The following is a 19,381-nucleotide window of genomic DNA, read 5'->3' as shown; positions in this document are numbered from 1 at the left end:
TTGTTACATTCCATCTTGGATTTTCCATTGTTACAAAACTGTATGTAACACATACTAAAAGTCCCCTAAATTTTCAGTTACATCTGTTGGGTGAGTCTGGTGGACTATAGAAAGGCTCAATTATAGGTTTATACCCCCTCCTTGATACCGTGTCATGCTCAAACAATCTTTTGAGGTGCTTCAATTTCCATCCCCATGCATTTGAGTTCCTTGTGTGCTATGAAAAAACACCACCATAATTACTCATTAGCATATTCTTTCAGTATACACTTAGATTTACACCAAAAAACTCACTGCTATCAGTTTCTAGGTTTAGCCAGCATTTTGTACCTAGAATCATGAGAGTACATCTACGTATACATTAATACTCTGCAAAATAACACTTAAGTGCCTGAAAAAGGGTTCATCACACCACCTTCACAGTAACTGTTCACTGCCTTTTACAAGTGCTTCAAACTCTGGCACTTTGTTGTAAATGTTTTGGCAGTTAATCACTGGGATTTTCACAATCTCATCTCTGGGGCACAACTTTGGATCTTACACTAATTGTCTGAGGCCTCCTATCAGCTATCATCATTTGGTGTGAAAGGAGAATCATCTGTACCCCACACACAGGCAGATGCCTGGATAGCAACCTTTACTCATAGTGTGCCCCTGATCCATTTAGCGGCAATTCTTTGAAGCCACTCTAGCTTGTCACAGAACATCAAAATCTCTGGATCAAGTCTTCTATTTGACTCCGAACAAGAGGTCTTGACTAATTCTGGGAACAATGCTCCATACTGACCTCTGATGAATTTCCATGAGCAAGGCTAGCTTCCAAAAGTTCTCTGCTGGTCACTGGACTTATCCAAGACAACAGGCATCATATCTTCCAACATGCACCACAATCTGCAGTTGGTTGCATCCTGTCCATCAATGGCTGCTCCTCTTCAACATACTGAATGAGACTTTCAGGGGCACTAACTGAGTGTACCAGGTGATGGTTTCTCATCACTTGGTGCCATTTCCCAAAAAGGGTATCATTTTTCACCATACACTGATGCACTTGGGGAGGAGTATATCATAAAGTGAAAGGAATTTGAATCCTGAATGAAATACAAATGTTGCACTCTAATCAAAAAGAATACAAGAAATCTTATGATCGCATGTTAGCATGTCAGTACATACAGTGAGATGAGAGATGATGAAAGCAGAATGTCAGCAAATGCTTAGTGTTGTTGTTGTTGTTGTTTTTGTTGTGGTCTTCATCCTGAAGACTTGCAACTCTACCCTGTGCAAGCCCCTTCATCTCCAAATAACTATTGCAATCTACATCCATTTGAACCTGCTTACTGTATTCATCTCTTGTTCTTCTTCTTCAATTTTCAACCCCCACATTTCAGCCCAGTACCCATGATATCTCAGGACGTGTCTTTTAGACAATCACTTCTTTTGGTCAAGTTCTGCCACAAGTTCCTTTTCTCCCCAATTCTATTTAGGACCTCCTCATTAGTTACACGATCTACCCATTCAAGAGTGAATTGGGGTTTATTTGTACATAATGTAAATCATTTGATTCAGGTACAGAAGACACATCAAAATTGCAGTAAAATTTCACCATAAACCCTTACACCTGACATCATTATAATAATACAGTTTTGTTATATATACATATAATAAAATCTAACACTACATATAATAAAATCTAACACTTAATTACCCCTTGCTCAAACTATCATTTTATTATCTATGAGTTCTTCTATTCAGCAGTAATTTTTAAAATTGATGGCTTCATATTAAATAAGTTTTTGTCCATTAACTTGTTATATATTGCCTTTCCCATATACCATGGAGTCCATCCATGTAATTTCAACTGGTGTGCAGGTAGCATAAAATTATTTTTATTTCTCATGTTATATATGTGGTTAAAGTGATTCTCCTCAAATAATTTTTGTCTGCTGTGTAGGAAGATTATAATTTCATAAATCTATATAGTGGGAACAGATAGCATCTGTAGTTTCCGAAATAAGGGGCAACGAGACTCTTTTTGCTATAAAGTACACATGTATCTGACAATTTTCTTTTGTAATTTCAGTATTTGAACTACATTAATCTTCAGAATTCTTCTGTCGTACTGGTACCACATTTCAAAAGCTTCTATTCTCTTCTTGTCTGAACAGTTTATCATTCACATTTCACTTCAATATGAGGCTATACTCCAGTAATGATTAAAATATATTGATGTTGATTTCAAAGATGTGCTTTAATTAAGAAAGAAAAATATACAAAAGTAATGAACAGATAATTACTTATGTACAAACAGGCATCCATATTCTCAGACATCTATAACCCACAACACACATGAAGAAATTGGAAAACACAGACTCTCACTTCAGAAATAGGAACATAAATTTAGAGACACTCATTTAGAGGAAACATATCAAACATCACTCATATTGTTCCACATAGTTTGCATAAATAACAGTCTAATGTTCCAGAGAAAGCACTACAAATACTGCTGTTAAAGATTCATTTCAAAGCTTGAAATGTATGTTCAGACAGCCTGCTGATGTACATCTCTGATATGCCTTCGGATGGAAGACATTTGTTTTGATTTATACATGCAGTATGGGCACCGCAGAGATGGTTCTTTTCCACACTCATTTTTTAAATGTGCTGTAAGTGAATTTTTCCACCGATAGCATCTACCGCAGTTGTAACAATAAAACCCAGCAGCTGTTTGTTTGTTCTGGATCCCCAGTCCTGATCTTGGAAACTGGAAATCAGTAGTCCTATCTGGAAATACACAACAGAAAAGTTCAATAAATGAAAATTTTCCTATAGAGAAAAAATTATGTATCATTTTCTTGATTTTATTCATTGATGAGTAAGCAAATGATTCTCTCTATAAAAAATCGGTTATTTTGGTATTCACGCCCTTTCATTTCAGCAAGGTGTTAACAGTGGTTACAAATAAACTTTAGCTGTGCTATTGATGGATGCAATCAGGAGAGGTATGTTTCTCCGTAATATGAGAAAAATTGTAGCAATGTGGAAGCTTCAACAAACAACCAGCTATGTCAGTTGAAGGTGTTTAGAAGACACTGTTTCAAAATACTGCATAGTTTCAATTATATCATTTAACACAATTCTCAAGTGCATCAATGATATTTTGGTAATTTGAAGACAATTCATTGTGTTGTACACTAAAGGTTAAATTTACATAACATTTTCAAAAGTATTACATTGCAGCTGGGCTTCACAATAAATTAAAACTACATAATTATATTATAGCATGGGTTCCAGTACAGACTTTCCCACCAAGGCCAAGATCAGTAACATGATATAAGACAGTGGTGTTTGGCCTCCAGGTAGCTACCAAGGAAAGCGGCACCACTGAACTTGCATTTGACAAAAGTGGAGGCTCAGATTCTGATGCAGTAATTCACATTTAGATTTCCTTTGGGTTCCATAAATAGAGCATGGTGAATAGCAGGACGGTTCCCTCAAAGAGGACACAGCTGATTTCCTTCCTCATTCTTGTCCAGTCCACATTTTTGTTCCATCTTTTATGACCTCAACGTTAATGGAGCAAGAAGCCCTTCCATCTACTTGAAATCCTAGAAGTGGAAGGTATTTTCATCACCAGATTTTTGTTACCAAGGGTAGGAAATGTGAGTACATGTAGTTTTTGAACATCAAGTTAAGTGCTAGTCGCTTGCATTCAGTTGCAGGGCTCTCCACTGTGAATACAAAGGAAGAGCAAGGGTACTGACTAACAGATAGTTGTATTTGGTATAGTGGATTCCACCAGCAATATAAGACAGACCTATGTGTAACTGCACAGTTAAAATCATAACACACTGCTAATACTTCATAAGAAGATTACACAGTACAGTAATGGCAATTTCTTTTTACAAATTATTTTAAGTTTCTTCAAATATACCAGCACCAACCACTGATCCATAATTTTTTTTTATCCTTTGGATTTCATCATGGACACTTTGTGTGAGCTTTAACTAGCAGTAGTGTCACTATGCAAACATAACTGCAAATTACTACTGCACAGAAACACAAGAAACTTTCTTACAGCAAATAAATTGATGAAGATAAGAGAGATGCTAAAGACAGTATTCTGACTGAGTTAAGAGACTGGTGAATAAAACAAAAAGGTACAATAGTTTCAAACCATTGAATTTAATTAGGAAAACAAAATACACAAAAGTAATTTTATATAATAAATTATGTAAAAAAGTCAGGCGATGGTATTGTATGATTACCCAAATTTTTCTGAAATTGTCAAAGGTCTCAAATTGTTGAAGCATTCGAGACTAATAAATGCCAAGATCTGCGTCAATTACCCATAAACAACAGAATCAGTGGCTATATTAAAGAAAGGATGTAGTGAACGCTGGCACAATAACTCATAGAGACATGGAGACAAACAAGTAAAACACCAAAAAAAATTTGTAATGCACAGTATTGTCAACACTTATATGAATTTATGGGCAATTAGTAGAAATATAAATGCTACTCTTAAGAACGTATTAAAAAAAAAAGTGAAATCACATTGTCACAGCCTGCCGATGAACCACTCTGATGTGTCTTCGAAAATTGGACATTTGTTTGGCTCTGTACACACAGAATGGGCACTGCAGTGATGGTTCTTTGCCACACTCATTTTTTAAATGTGCTGTCAGCGAATGTTTCCACCGGTAGTGTCTACCACAGTTGTAACAATAAAACCCTGCCGTAGTTCTTTTGTTCTGGAATGCCACTCCTGATCTCGAAAATTGGAAATCAGTAGGTCTATCTGAAAATATACAACAGAAAAGTCCAATAAACGAACTTTTTCTACAAGAGAAATGAATAATTTAGAACCATTTTCTTGGTTATTTGCAGTGATAAACAAACAAATGATTTTGTCATCTAAAAATAAAAACAGGAGTTATTTTAGTTGAGCCTCACCGTCTCATTTCAGCAAAGATGTTAATTATTGTTACAATAATTAATAATAATAATAATAAGTTGTGCTGTTTGAGGCTTCTCTGATATAGTAAATTTTGCTGAAGCACTTGGGCACTGAATCAGTGAGTCAGACTTCATTGGTAAAAATATCAATATTTATAAAGAGAATCTGCATATCATCTTTTAGATGTCCCTAGGAGGCTATATTTTACCAAGACATAAAACAAAGCCATCCTTGGGGTTTCTAAAAACAGTTACCATCATTACCCTCAGATAATAAGCAGACATTCCATAAAAATATTGCATAGTTCAGTCAGGTCATTAAATACAATGCCTAAGCATTTCAACGTAAGTTTGGATAGCTGTAAAACAAAGGACTGTGTTACACTAAAGGAAAACTTTAAACAGAGATTTTTATATTGTAATTGAAGTTAGGCTACAACTATATGTACTATGTAAAAAGGAAACTAGTAATTTGGCTCTCAACTACAGTGCCAAGATCACTAACAAGCAATAGGATAGTCGTGTTTCATTTCAAGCTAGCTACCAAGGAAAGAGGCACTGAGGTTAAAGCACTGGTGATGTTTCTAATTCTCCATCAAACCATCTTCATTTAGTTTTTTTTTTGGGTTCCTTAGAAAAGGACACTGTTACTTTCCTTCGTCATTCTTGTCTAATCTAAACATATGTTTCATCTCTCAGGATCTCTTCATCAATAGGAGTTAAAGTCCTTCCAGATAGCTGAAATTCGGAGGCATTTCCAGCACTGAATTTTGGTCAGAAATGGAACAGTACCCAACACATACAATTTTTGTGTCCTTGGAGTTTTTTCAGTGGCATGTCTGAATAAATTCTTTTCTAAAAGCTCTGTCTAAAAAGTATCTGACCTTTGATTTTCCCATGCATTATAGTGATGATAGTGTGGCACTACTGTACACAGTAAAGGAAGAGACCTTTATGCGCATACATGAATTTTGTCCTCACCTTCCAGCACGTCAGTCGCTGACTGTCAGTCACTGAGTGAGGTGCTACACAACATTTTCGTTGGATTACCCATTCTCTCAAGATGATTGAATGTGTTGAGCAAAGATACTGCATCAAATTTTGTCAAAAGCTTGGTGATTCCCAAAGCGAAACAATTTGTAAGATTCAGGAGGTGTTTGGAGAAGATCTGATGGGTGTAACACAAATTAAGGAGTAGTTCAACGAATCCAAAAAATGCTGCACATCAGCGGAGAGTGACCATCATTCTGGCAGGCCCCAAACTGCTTGGAGTGCAGCTGTTGTTGAGAGGGTGCAAAATTTGGTGATAGCAGATTGTCATTTGACCATGCAGGAGATCACCCAAGAGGTTGGAGTGAGTAAAGATTCTGCACATGCATTTTTGCATGATGATTTGAACAAGCACCGAGTAGCTGCGAACTTCGTGCCCAAGTTGTTGCTACCAGACAAAAAGACCTCCATTTTGATCTTGGACAGGACCTTCTGGACACCACCAACACTGATCCTAGGTTTCTGAACACTGTGATGACTGGAGATGAGTCATGGGTGTATGGGTAAGACTCAGAAACAAAAAGACAGTCATCACAATGGAAGCATCCCAAGTCTCCAAGGCTGAAGAAAGTGCGGCAGGTGCGAAGCAAAATCAAGGTGATGCTGACTATCTTCATTGAAGTCTGTGGAGTTGTGCATCATGAATATGCACTGGAAGGACAAACAGTGACAAAGGAGTACTATGAAGATGTTCTCCAGCAAGTCTGTGACGCAGTTCAGCGGAAAAAAACAGACATGTGAACAGCGAAAAACTGGCAACTGCGTCACAACAACGCCCCAGCACACTCATCCCACTTGATCCAAAATTTCTTGGCCTAAAATGGAATCACAGCCGTTCAACAAACTCCTTACTCTCCAGACATGGCTCCTTGCCACTTCTGGTTGTTTCCAAAATTGAAGACGCCACTGAAAGGATCCCTTTTTGAAAGTAGAGCTGAACACCATTCCAAAAGAAGACTTCCAGAGGTGTTTCCGGCAGTGGAAGGATCGGTGGGCTAAGTGTGTGCAAGCACAAGTGGCCTACTTTGAAGGGGATTAGGGTCCTAACCCTGTCAGGTATTTGAAATATTTTTTCTGGCCAAAGATCGGATACTTTTTAGACAAGCCTCGTATTTTCAAGTTGCATTATTTTGAATTAAATTCTGAAGCTTTTGACAGCTGTGTGTACCATTATGATCAGAAGGCCGACTATAGACTTTTGATGATGGTGGTGCAGAAATATGTCAAAAGCCCAAGGTTTTTATTTGTAATGAAGCGGCATAAAAATACAAAGGTTTTATTCATATAGTTTGCATGATCTGATTAGGTGCTAGTCTCCTGGATTCAACTGCAATCTCTCCACTGAGAATGCAGAAGGAGAGCAAAGGAACGGGCTATTGGCATCCACGCTCTATGTTCATCCCTATCACCAGTGTCATAATATTTCACTCTACACACACACACACACACACACACACACACACATGTACACATACCTGTGATATCAACATCAAACTTAACAGCTGATGTAATAGCATAACACTAATACTTTGCATGAAGCTAACAAAATTTGGTAAGTGCAGAAGTAATGCGTCCTTTTTCCAAAATTATCTTTTTAAATCTCTTCAGATATATCTCCACACACCAAATAGCCATAATTTCACATCGTAATCATTATGTACAAAAAATATCTGTTCATTAGTATAAGTATGGTATTGTAATTGTAAATTACTGCTGAACAACAACCAAACGAATTTTTTACAGGAAATAAATGGATTTAAGATAGTAAGACAACCTAAATTTGAGTGATGAATAAAACACATGACAGTGCTAGCTTCAAAGCATTCAATTAAATTACAAAATCAAAATTCATAAAAGTAAGGTACATTTAGTTACTAACATAAAAGCATCACAATACAATCCTGAATCAACAACACAAATTTTTCTAAAAGTGGCAAGGTTCAAAATGCAAAGATCAGTGTCGCTTATCATAATCAACAAAAGTGGCAGACAATGTTAGAGAAATGCTATAGTGAACACTGCCATAGTAACTCATACAATATCTGTTCAAAACTATCTAGAAACCTATTAGTGGACATTAACACAAGGTTTGTCCATCCTTCACCTTCATGACAGCTTGAGCTCTGCTGAGGACACTTTCAATGAAGTGTCTGAATGCCTAAGGAGATATGGCAGATGATTCTTCCTCAAGAGCCAAAACCAGACAAAGTAATGATGTTGGACACTGGGGTATGCAGCATAGTTGGCGTTCTAATTCATCCCAAAAGGGTTCCATTGGATTCAGATCAAGACAAGGCCACTGCAGGAAGGTTTCATCCACAAACCATTATAATTGTCAGTTCCACATTACATAAGCATTTTCATACATTTCTCAATGGATAGTGTAGCTAGAGACACTTACATACAAGTAATGCATGAAAGAACACCTGTAATGCTCAGTTCTATTGACAATGGCATGAATTTATGCGTCACTAACAAAAATACAAATGTTATTATCATGATTCTATATTTAAAACATTTAATTCAGGTTGTCACAGCCTGCTGAGAGACCATTCTGATGTGTCATTGAATACTGAACATTTGATTAGCTCAGTACATACAGTGTAGTCACTGCAGTGATGGTTCTTCGTCACACTCATTTTTTCAAATGTGTCGTCAGTGGTTGTTTCCAGCAGTAGCATCAACCACATTTGTTAATAGAAAAGTCAATGTTTTTATCACATGCTAATGTCAGTACAATGGAAAGCCAAAGTTGGAAATTTCACTTTTTTTTATTCATTTAATGACTGGTTTTGGGGTGAGACCTTTTTTCAAATCATCATTGTTGTTGTTGTGGTCTTCAGTCCTGAGACTGGTTTGATGCAGCTCTCCATGCTACTCTATCCTGTGCAAGCTTCTTCATCTCCCAGTACCTACCGCAACATACATCCTTCTGAATCTGCTTAGTGTATTCATCTCTTGGTCTCCCTCTACAATTTTTACCCTCCACACTGCCCTCCAATGCTAAATTTGTGATCCCTTGATGCCTCAAAACATGTCCTACCAACCGATCCCTTCTTCTAGTCAAGTTGTGCCACAAACTTCTCTTCTCCTCAATCCTATTCAATACCTCCTCATTAGTTACGTGATCTACCCACCTTATCTTCAGCATTCTTCTGTAGCACCACATTTCGAAAGCTTCTATTCTCTTCTTGTCGAAACTGGTTATCGTCCATGTTTCACTTCCATAGATGGCCACACTCCATACAAAGACTTTCAGAAAGGACTTCCTGACACTTAAATCTATACTCGATGTTAACAAATTTCTCTTCTTCAGAAACGATTTCCTTGCCATTACCAGTCTACATTTTATATCCTCTCTACTTCGACCATCATCAGTTATTTTACTCCCTAAATAGCAAAACTCCTTTACTACTTTAAGTGTCTCATTTCCTAATCTAATTCCCTCAGGATCACGCGATTTAATTTGACTACATTCCATTATCCTCATTTTGCGTTTGTTGATGTTCATCTTATATCCTCCTTTCAAGACACTATCCATTCCGTTGAACTGCTCTTCCAAGTCCTTTGCTGTCTCTGACAGAATTACAATGTCATCGGCGAACCTCAAAGTTTTTACTTCTTCTCCATGAATTTTAATACCTACTCCGAATTTTTCTTTTGTTTCCTTTACTGCTTGCTCAATATACAGATTGAATAACATCGGGGAGAGGCTACAACCCTGTCTCACTCCTTTCCCAACCACTGCTTCCCTTTCATGCCCCTCAACTCTTATAACTGCTATCTGGTTTCTGTACAAATTGTAAATAGCCTTTCGCTCCCTGTATTTTACCCCTGCCACCTTCAGAATTTGAAAGAGAGTATTCCAGTTAACATTGTCAAAGGCTTTCTCTAAGTCTACAAATGCTAGAAATGTAGGTTTGCCTTTTCTTAATCTTTCTTCTAAGATAAGTCGTAAGGTTAGTATTGCCTCACGTGTTCCAACATTTCTACCGAATCCAAACTGATCTTCCCCGAGGTCCGCTTCTACCAGTTTTTCCATTCGTCTGTAAAGAATTCGCGTTAGTATTTTGCAGCTGTGACTTATTAAACTGATAGTTCAGTAATTTTCACATCTGTCAACACCTGCTTTCTTTGGGATTCGAATTATTATATTCTTCTTGAAGTCTGAGGGTATTTCGCCTGTCTCATACATCTTGCTCACCAGATGGTAGAGTTTTGTCGTGACTGGCTCTCTTAAGGCCATCAGTAGTTCTAATGGAATGTTGTCTACTCCTGGGGCCTTGTTTCGACTCAGGTCTTTCAGTGCTCTGTCAAACTCTTCACGCAGTATCTTATCTCCCATTTTGTCTTCATCAACATCCTCTTCCATTTCCATAATATTGTCCTCAAGTACATCGTCCTTGTATAAACCCTCTATATACTCCTTCCACCTTTCTGCCTTCCCTTCTTTGCTTAGAACTGGGTTGCCATCTGAGCTCTTGATATTCATACAAGTGGTTCTCTTCTCTCCAAAGGTCTCTTTAATTTTCCTGTAGGCTGTATCTATCTTACCCCTAGTGAGACAAGCCTCTACATCCTTACATTTGTCCTCTAGCCATCCCTGCTTAGCCATTTTGCACTTCCTGTCGATCTCATTTTTGAGACGTTTGTATTCCTTTTTGCCTGCTTCATTTACTGCATTTTTATATTTTCTGCTTTCATCAATTAAATTCAGTATCTCTTCTGTTACCCAAGGATATCTACTAGCCCTCGTCTTTTTACCTGCTTGATCCTCTGCTGCCTTCACTACTTCATCCCTCAGAGCTACCCATTCTTCTTCTCCTGTTCTTCTTTCTCCCACTGCTGTCAATTGTTTCCTTATACTGTCCCTGAAACTCTGTACAACCTCTGGTTTGGTCAGTTTATCCAGATCCCGTCTCCTTAAATTCCCACCTTTTTGCAGTTTCTTCAGTTTCAATCTGCAGTTCATAACCAATAGATTGTGGTCAGAATCCACATCTGCCTCTGGAAATGTCTTACAATTTAAAACCTGGTTCTTAAATCTCTGTCTTACCATTATATAATCTATCTGTTACCTTTTAGTATCTCCAGGATTCTTCCAGGTATACAACCTTCTTTTATGATTCTTGAACCAAGTGTTAGCTATGATTAAGTTATGCTTTGTGCAAAATTCTACCAGGCGGCTTCCTCTTTCATTTCTTCCCCCCAGTCCATATTCACCTACTATGTTTCCTTCTCTCCCTTTTCCTACTGACGAATTCCAGTCACCCATAACTATTAAATTTTCGTCTCCCTTCACTACCCGAATAATTTCTTTTATCTCGTCATACATTTCATCAATTTCTTCATCATCTGCAGAGCTAGTTGGCATATAAACTTGTACTAGTGTAGTAGGCATGGGCTTTGTGTCTATCTTGGCCACAATAATGCGTTCACTATGCCGTTTGTAGTAGCTAACCCGCACTCCTATTTTTTTATTCATTATTAAACCTACTCCTGCATTACCCCTATTTGATTTTGTATTTATAACCCTGTAATCACCTGACCAAAAGTCTTGTTCCTCCTGCCATCGAACTTCACTAATTCCCACTATATCTAACTTTAACCTATCCATTTCCCTTTTTAAATTTTCTATCCTACCAGCCCGATTAAGGGATCTGACATTCCACGCTCCGATCCTTAGAACGCCAGTTTTCTTTCTCCTGATAATGACATCCTCTTGAGTAGTCCCCGCCCGGAGATCCGAATGGGGGACTATTTTACCTCCGGAATATTTTACCCAAGAGGATGCCATCATCATTTAATCGTACAGTAAAGCTGCATGTCCTCGGGAAACATCATCATAACGTAGTCAAAAATGGTATTTAAAAAAATGCAAAAACCAGGTCAAAAATGTGCAAACAAACAGTTACAACACTGTAGCTGTTTGTTAGCACATTTCTGACTTAGTTTTTGCATTTCAGGAATACCATTTCTTACTTTGTTATGATGATTTCAAAATATGTCCCAGCCCGAAACTAAGTCACTGAGTAAATAAAAAAAGGGAAAGTTGCAACTTTGTCTGGTTTGTCATTGTATTGATTAACAGAAGTTGCTGACCCACAGCTATTCATGCTACTTTATTAAAGCTAATAACCAGGTGCAGATTTGCAGCCATCATCAAATCTAAAAATCACAGCAGCGACATATAGGTGCATAGTCAGTACATGTGCATATGTATGTGCATGTAGTTTATACCAGGCTCTTTACTAGTAATGAATACTACATTTTTAAGTACATATATTTCACTTTGGATGCCAGAATGCCTTCAGTAAACCCCAATTTATGACACTACAAGCGGAGTCATGGCTGGGCTAAACATCAAAAATGTATCGTTAATATTTCCTGTGAGCCTTTTCATTCTATAAGTGCTTCAGCATCACAAAGTATACAATGGATACTGGAATAATATGGCTTTCATGGCACCTTCCTGCCCATCATGCCGTTTCCATGTTGCATTTGTTACTGCCAAGATGGAAGGAAAAGGCATATTGACAAACTGCACCATTCAGATGGGGGAACGCAAAATATGGAGATTTAGTGCTCAGCCACTAAGCTGATAATTATATTATTAACCTGTAAATAAACATGCTGTCAAATTTCTTGACTTCTTCCACATTTGTGATGGTTGCTTTACTTAGCACATCAAGTCTGTGTAAAATCAATACTTTGCATTTTGGTTTTCTGACATGCTCACAATGGTGCACAGAAGAAAGTCACATGTTTTGTGTATAAAAGTGTCTGCTCATGTGTTCACGTGCACATAAGTTGTGAAGAAAATCTTGGGAATGGGTATTCTTAATATGAAATAATACTAATCATAGTAGTCAACAACATCATCTGCATTTGCATGTTTTCAGTTTCTGGTACCTTAAATAATTATCTTCAGCACTCATGCAGCAACACTAACAAAGCATTTTATTCTGAAAAAATATCCAGTAAAATGCATAATCTCTCACTTGACAGAGGCCTCTTTGAAGATCTTGAAGCTCTAGTAGTCAACAACTCACTCTGCCATACCTCTAGTCTTTATTTTTGGTTGTATGTGAGACTAATGGTGAACTCAGTTTTAGATTGATTTTGATGTGCTGAACCACAATTTACAATACAATGTAATTTCTAACTGAAGTTAGCATTTTACTCTTGGGATCAGGGTGGAAGTCCATATCCATAAAAAGTCTAAAATACATTAAAAGTATAGTTTTCTAGATACACACTCCAAAAACTATTTGATTATAAAGATTTGAGGATTCCTAATTCCTATTAGTAGCAGTTGTTTTTGTTGTTGTTGTTGTTGCTGCTGTTGTTGTTGTTATGGTCTTCAGTCCAAAGAATCTCCATTCTAACATATCATGTGCAAGCTTCTTCATTTCTGCATAACTATTGCTGCCAACATTCACTTGAACCTGCTTGCTAAAGTCAAGCCTTGGCCTCATCCTAAAATTTTATCTTCCATCACTTCCCTCCATAATCAAACTGACTACTCCCGAGTGCTTCAGGATGTGTCTTATCAACTGATCCCTTGTTTTAATCAAGTTTTGCCATACATTTCTGTCATCTTAATTCTATTCAGTACTTCTTCATTAGTTATTCCCTCTATCATCGAAACTTTGAATTCTTCTGTAGCACCACATTTCAAAAGCTTCTACTCTCTTCTTGTCTGTATTGCCTAGTGTTAATCTTTCATTGCCATACAAGGCTAGCCTCCAGATGAATACTTTCAGAAGATAACTTCCTAACACTTAAAATCATATTAGATATTAATTAATTTCTCTATTTCTGAAATAAAGTTTCTTCTTGCTGCAAGTCTGCATTTTATATCCTTCAGACATAGTAATTTTGCTGCCCAAATAACAATCACGTCACTGCTTTTAGGGTCGTATTTCCTAATCTAATTTCTCCAGCAACACCTAACTTAACTTTACTATACTCCATTGTCTTCCTTTTACTTTTGTTGATAACTGTCTTATAACTTATATTTGAGACATTCAACTGTTTCCCGAGTCCTGCCTCTAACAGAATTACAATGTCACAGACAACCCTCAAACTTTTTGTTTCTTCACCTCGAACTTTGATTCCCTTTCCAAATTTCTCTTTGATTTTCTTTACAACTTGCTCACTATAGTGTTAGTAGTGCAGTACTTAAAATTATTCCTTGTAAATAAACCTTCAATCTTACAGTCCACAAATAACATTTATTCTTTGATAATTGTTAGTGTACTCAAGGAAATATTTTAAGCACACATTGATAGACAAATAGCAGGTTAACAGTGTAAGCGCAGAAACCTTTTTCTGAAGTAGTGATTGTCCTGCCAACAGTATGAAAGATCCATCTAAAGACTTTTCAAGTTATTAAACCAGACCACAATTAATGATGGTTAATAGTTAATTAGCCTGCAGTAACAGCTCATATGGCTACTTATGATAAGGTAAAACTGTTCTCAATTCTAAGGTTTGTTTAGATGTTACACTTCTTTACTAGGCTAGGACTTATTTAAAATGACAACGCATTGCCTTCTCTGACCTTCGAATACACTGACCCACCCAGTTACAGAACAGTTTAATGTGCAACTTAGCACTTTTAACATTAACAAAACAGCATCAAAGGTAAAAAGGAGCAATAAATTACAGAAAAATTCCCAGAAATTACTGGGTATCAAACCTCTGATCTTTGGATTTGTAGTCTGGCACTTACCAACAGAGATCAATGACAGCTATTTTTCTGTGTTAATGTATATTTTTACTTGTTTCATATTTCCAGGGATTCTCCTTCAAGAAGCAGTCTACAACACTTGATATGTGAGTGACATTGAGTACATTACTTCTTCTCTCTTAACTATGCTGAGATGACAGTTTGTGCGTTACATAAAGTCCACTTACAACAATTTTGCTTTAAATCACAAATTAGCAAAAAGATTTACTTCATTAATATAAAGTTCTTGGGTTTTTCTTCTGGATGGGTTCACTGAAATGGTATGACATTTCAATGAATGTCACAGCCATACTGTCTGTATATGAGTGATTGCCTCAGCAGATAGGTGTGGTTACTTCCAAAGTTTTCAGTTAGAGTCATAGTATGGTACAACTCTGTCAGCTGCCACAAAACGGATTGTTCGTGGCTAAAAGGAATGAAGAGAAGTGAGAGTGGGAGGGAAAGTGAGACGGAGACAGGGAGGTGTGTGTGTGTGTGTGTGTGTGTGTGTGTGTGTGAGAGAGAGAGAGAGAGAGAGAGAGAGAGAGAGAGAGAGAGACTGTGATGTGGGGAGACAAATGAAAGAGAAAGGGGTATATGTAGTACAGTAATGTCAAAGTAGGAGAAGAGTGAGAGTGAAACTCATTGAATATTGTGCCACAGGAAAATGTCAGAATGGATAAGGGAGTGGGAAGATATGGCAGTGATGGGGACTAATAGGAGATTTAGATCAAAGGGATTCAGAGTGGGAGATGCACTGTCTGAACAGTTCCCACCATACATAAGCAGAGGATGGAGGGAAGATGAAAATGGCCACATGGTATGGGAAATGGAGCAGTTTTTTAAGTCACTGCCATTGTGGCCACAGTGAAATGGAGCAGTTTTTAAGTCACTGCCGTTGTGGCCACAGTATGTTCAGCAAATGTGTGGCTGAGATTAGCTACAGTTAAGTTGTACCCATTCGTGGAAGTAGGCAATTGGTTAGTTTTCAAACAGATACAGATTATTGTATATGGCTGCTTTCAATCACTCAAAAACTTAAACCAGAACATCATGCATCTTCATGAGCTAGATCCATGGCATGTAATTCCTCTACTCTTTGTTCCATAACTTCAACAATTACTATTCACTTGGCCCTTCTCTGCTTGACAAGCTGCTCTCCTGATTATTAAGATCCATTTCTCTGATGTCTCAATAACATCTGCCCATATTAAAAGCACCCTACACCAACAACACCTCCATTATCACAAATGTCAAATAGTCTCCCTTGCAAAGTACTAGAAATCATGAGCATTGTAACTGCATTGGGAAGCACAAGTTACCCTAATATACAGTTAACAGTTGCCAGAGTCTTTACAAATGGACAGTATGTTACCTAAATAGGCACAAAAAGATTTCCTGTTGTCACTACTAACTAGTGACCAAACAATATTACCTTTTTCATCCAGCATTATCCTCGCCCAGAAAAATTCAACAACATTCTTCAGCAGGACTTCAGTTACCTCTTTTTTTGACCTTACCAGAATTAAACCACACTTTTCCATTACCTCAGCAGACAATTTATATCTTCCCATCCTTCCCTTTAATAGGGGGGGGGGGGGGGGGGGGAGAGGTGGAATTCGTACCTAAAAAGACCAAAATTCTCACTAGCTAATGTGATTTTATAATCTGTTAAGTGTGCCTATATGCTGGCTATCAGTCATTTACAGATCAACAGCTACCCTTCCTAATTTTTGCCAGAATTTACATTACCCTGACAGATACAAATTAAATATTCTCCACAAATTTATGACTTAGTGAAACACTCTTTTACTGTGGTGGACAGCCACAGTAATTTAAGTGCACTGTGCCCTGAGTATGGTGATATGAGGAGATTTTACTCAATCCACTTTTTGTTTTTCCTCCTCTCTCTCCCTTTTGTTTCTCAATCTGTCCTTGTTCCATCACTGGGTAGAAACTGGTACAATGTTTACCAATGCACAATATTTGACCTACGACTGTCATACATTATATAATCTGGGGCAAATTTCTGATCTCATAACACATGTTTCATGACATTCAGCAGATAATATTCAGGTGGGAGCTTAGAGGATACACATAATGTTTCAGCACAATGAAACTTGGTGCTAGAAGTCTTTTTGTACTTTGTGGACTTTAGCTGTTCAGTAAAAACAAAATATCTTTTGACAAGAAACCTTGTTATTTGGTTCAAACATTAAATCACTTCTGTAACATATGTCGTTCACTGCTATGTGCTATTTCAAATAATATTCCTATGAAAGCCTATTTACATCTCAAAACAGAATGAGCATTACCTTTCCTGGACTGCAAGATGGGGACACAGCCTGTGACTGATTTACCACCAACAGGATAAGAAACATAAGACTCAGAAAATGACTGTACACTCCATTACAGCATGTTTTATAAGCAGTACCTGTGACAACGATTCACAAACAAAAGGGCTTGTTTGGCTCAATACAGTTGCTGGCATGTTGACTGTCAAACATTATAATAGCTATCTTCAAAAGGAACCAGTATTCTGATCAATGTTATTGTCTTTGTATCCTTCCTGAACCTTTCTTTGGTTGGTTTCTGTTAAACTTGTATTTGAGCATTTGCTACAAATTTGGACTTTCTTGGAACCTTCTTAACTGGATTGGGATTTATCCTATAATAATTCTGCTGTTCTGGGCATTGTATTGCATATAACCTTATAACTGTTCACCCCAAGTTACTATTAAATAGATTCAATAAAGCTGACTACTGCTTATTCAGTTTGTCTGCCCATACAGATACAATATGTTCACGAGACTCTCTGTTTTTTGTTGTGAAAATAAGATTCCATGCATGTAAAAGGGATGTCTTCAATCCCATAACACTTCAGTTCACCATGTAGAATTTTGTGACCCACACAGTCAACATGTTGCCAAGGTCAGATAGTAAAACAACAGTATAATTTTTCTTGTTTAGCTCGGCTAGTACTTTATTTGTTTTTTGATTAGTACTTCATTTGTTTTCTCTGTGGAGAATCCTTAACAAAAGCCAAAATGAGAGGCATTAAGAAGTTTTGCTCAGATAAAGGAGTCGGTACTCTATCATATGCCACTTCCTGAAACACTTTTCAGAAGACTGTAAGGAGTGATAAAGATTTGTGTTTGCATGTGGTTTGCTTTCCTCCAATTTTGTAGACTGGTGTCACTACACCATATTTGTGTATGTCAGGAAATATGCCTTGAATCACTAACTGATTACAAAGGTTGCTTAAAGGTAATCCTATCAAGACACCAAAAGATTTCAATATTCTGCTAGAAGCACCTCCGTGGCCAGCAGAATTAATACCAACAAATTCTATAATCTCTCTAGGGGGCTGTATTTTTTAAGCTAACATTTACTGGTGCTGCATGCAATGTTTGCACAAATAAACCTAATGCAGCTCTATTTGTTTGTATATTACTGGTTGCATTGTTTACCATCGCTTTGAGGAAGTAATCATTGACTTTCGTGACCAATGATTTGCAAGTGTTGTCATTTCTGCCAGAGTTATTTTCGGGAAGATCAATGTAGTTTGGATCAATATTTTGTTTTTTCTTGTTTAATAATGTTTGAAATAGTTTTTGCCTTATCCTTGACATGTTTTATTGTTTGTTTTTTTAATGGCAGACTAGAGGCATTTACAATAAATGTGGCAACAGTGTTTCAGATCTTGACTTCTGCTTGTTCTCTGAATGATGTAAAGCTCTGTCTTCCAGAAACAAGAAATTTTAAGTCCAGGAGTTACCTGCCCCTTATCCTTGGTTCTGTTCAATTGTGTGTGTGTGTGTGTGTGTGTGTGTGTGTGTGTGGGAGGGGGGGGCAAGCCTGAAAGTGATGTAGGCTTAACTCAGTGTACAAGTCATTGTCCATGATTCTGCAATACAATACTCTTCTTTGATCTGTACCTGACTGGTCAGTAAATTTTATTGTTAACTTTTGACCATCATGGATCCCCCCCCCCCCCTCGGTATCTGAGTGGTCAGCATGACAGAATATCAATCCTCAAGGACCGAGTTCAATTCCTGGCTGGGTCGGAGATTTTCTCCACTCAGGGACTGGGTGTTGTGTTGTCCTAATCATCATAATTTCATCCCCATCAACGCACAAGTTGCCAAAGTGGCGTCAAATTGAAAGACTTGCACCCGGCGAACGGTCTACCTGATGGGAAGCCCTAGGTCTCATCCAGAGGAATTTGTCCAGTTTCAGTGGTTTTCATGTGATGTCCTGATATGCACACAAGTCTCCTGAAGTTCCATGTATCCTTTCAGTTTCTTGAATAGAAACAAGATGTTCAACATTTTTATTTATGAGGTTTCTGATAAACTGAGACTATTAAAAACACAGGCAGTTAGCATGACTCTTAGGGAATTGTTAAGTGATTTTGTGTGTTTAGTTATTACCAATATCCTTGTTACTTCATGTACAAAGCCAACTAAGACAGAAACTGAATCTTATCCCTCATATGTGTAAAAATAATGTACAAGAAAGGAAAATTTCTGGATGGCAAGCTGGATGTGTGTGTGAAATGGTACAATATTTTCACATCAAATATAGGCACCCTCATTACGTAATTTGGTGTACAGTGGCACTAGTGCGTAGCCCATCCCATAA

The 19,381-nt window shown here is 37.4% G+C and overlaps 1 protein-coding gene across 1 annotated transcript in view; it reads right to left on the bottom strand.

Moving 5' to 3' along the window:
* Positions 1-2,256: 2,256 nt before the first annotated feature.
* The window catches only part of LOC124607295 (longitudinals lacking protein, isoforms A/B/D/L-like), a 48,808-nt gene continuing 31,683 nt past the window's right edge, over positions 2,257-19,381 (bottom strand). The window contains exons 2-3 of the mRNA XM_047139587.1: positions 4,552-4,795; positions 2,257-2,778 (exon numbers count right to left, since the gene is read on the bottom strand). Of these exons, the coding sequence (XP_046995543.1) occupies positions 2,775-2,778; positions 4,552-4,795 (248 nt within the window). The 3' untranslated portion in view covers positions 2,257-2,774. The remainder of the gene's footprint in view (positions 2,779-4,551; positions 4,796-19,381) is intronic.

Source organism: Schistocerca americana, chromosome 3 (assembly GCF_021461395.2).
Source record: "Schistocerca americana isolate TAMUIC-IGC-003095 chromosome 3, iqSchAmer2.1, whole genome shotgun sequence".
Classification (NCBI taxonomy): Eukaryota; Metazoa; Arthropoda; class Insecta; order Orthoptera; family Acrididae; genus Schistocerca; species Schistocerca americana.
Note: the sequence above shows the minus strand (reverse complement) of the source record. Positions and strands in the feature narration are given on the sequence as shown.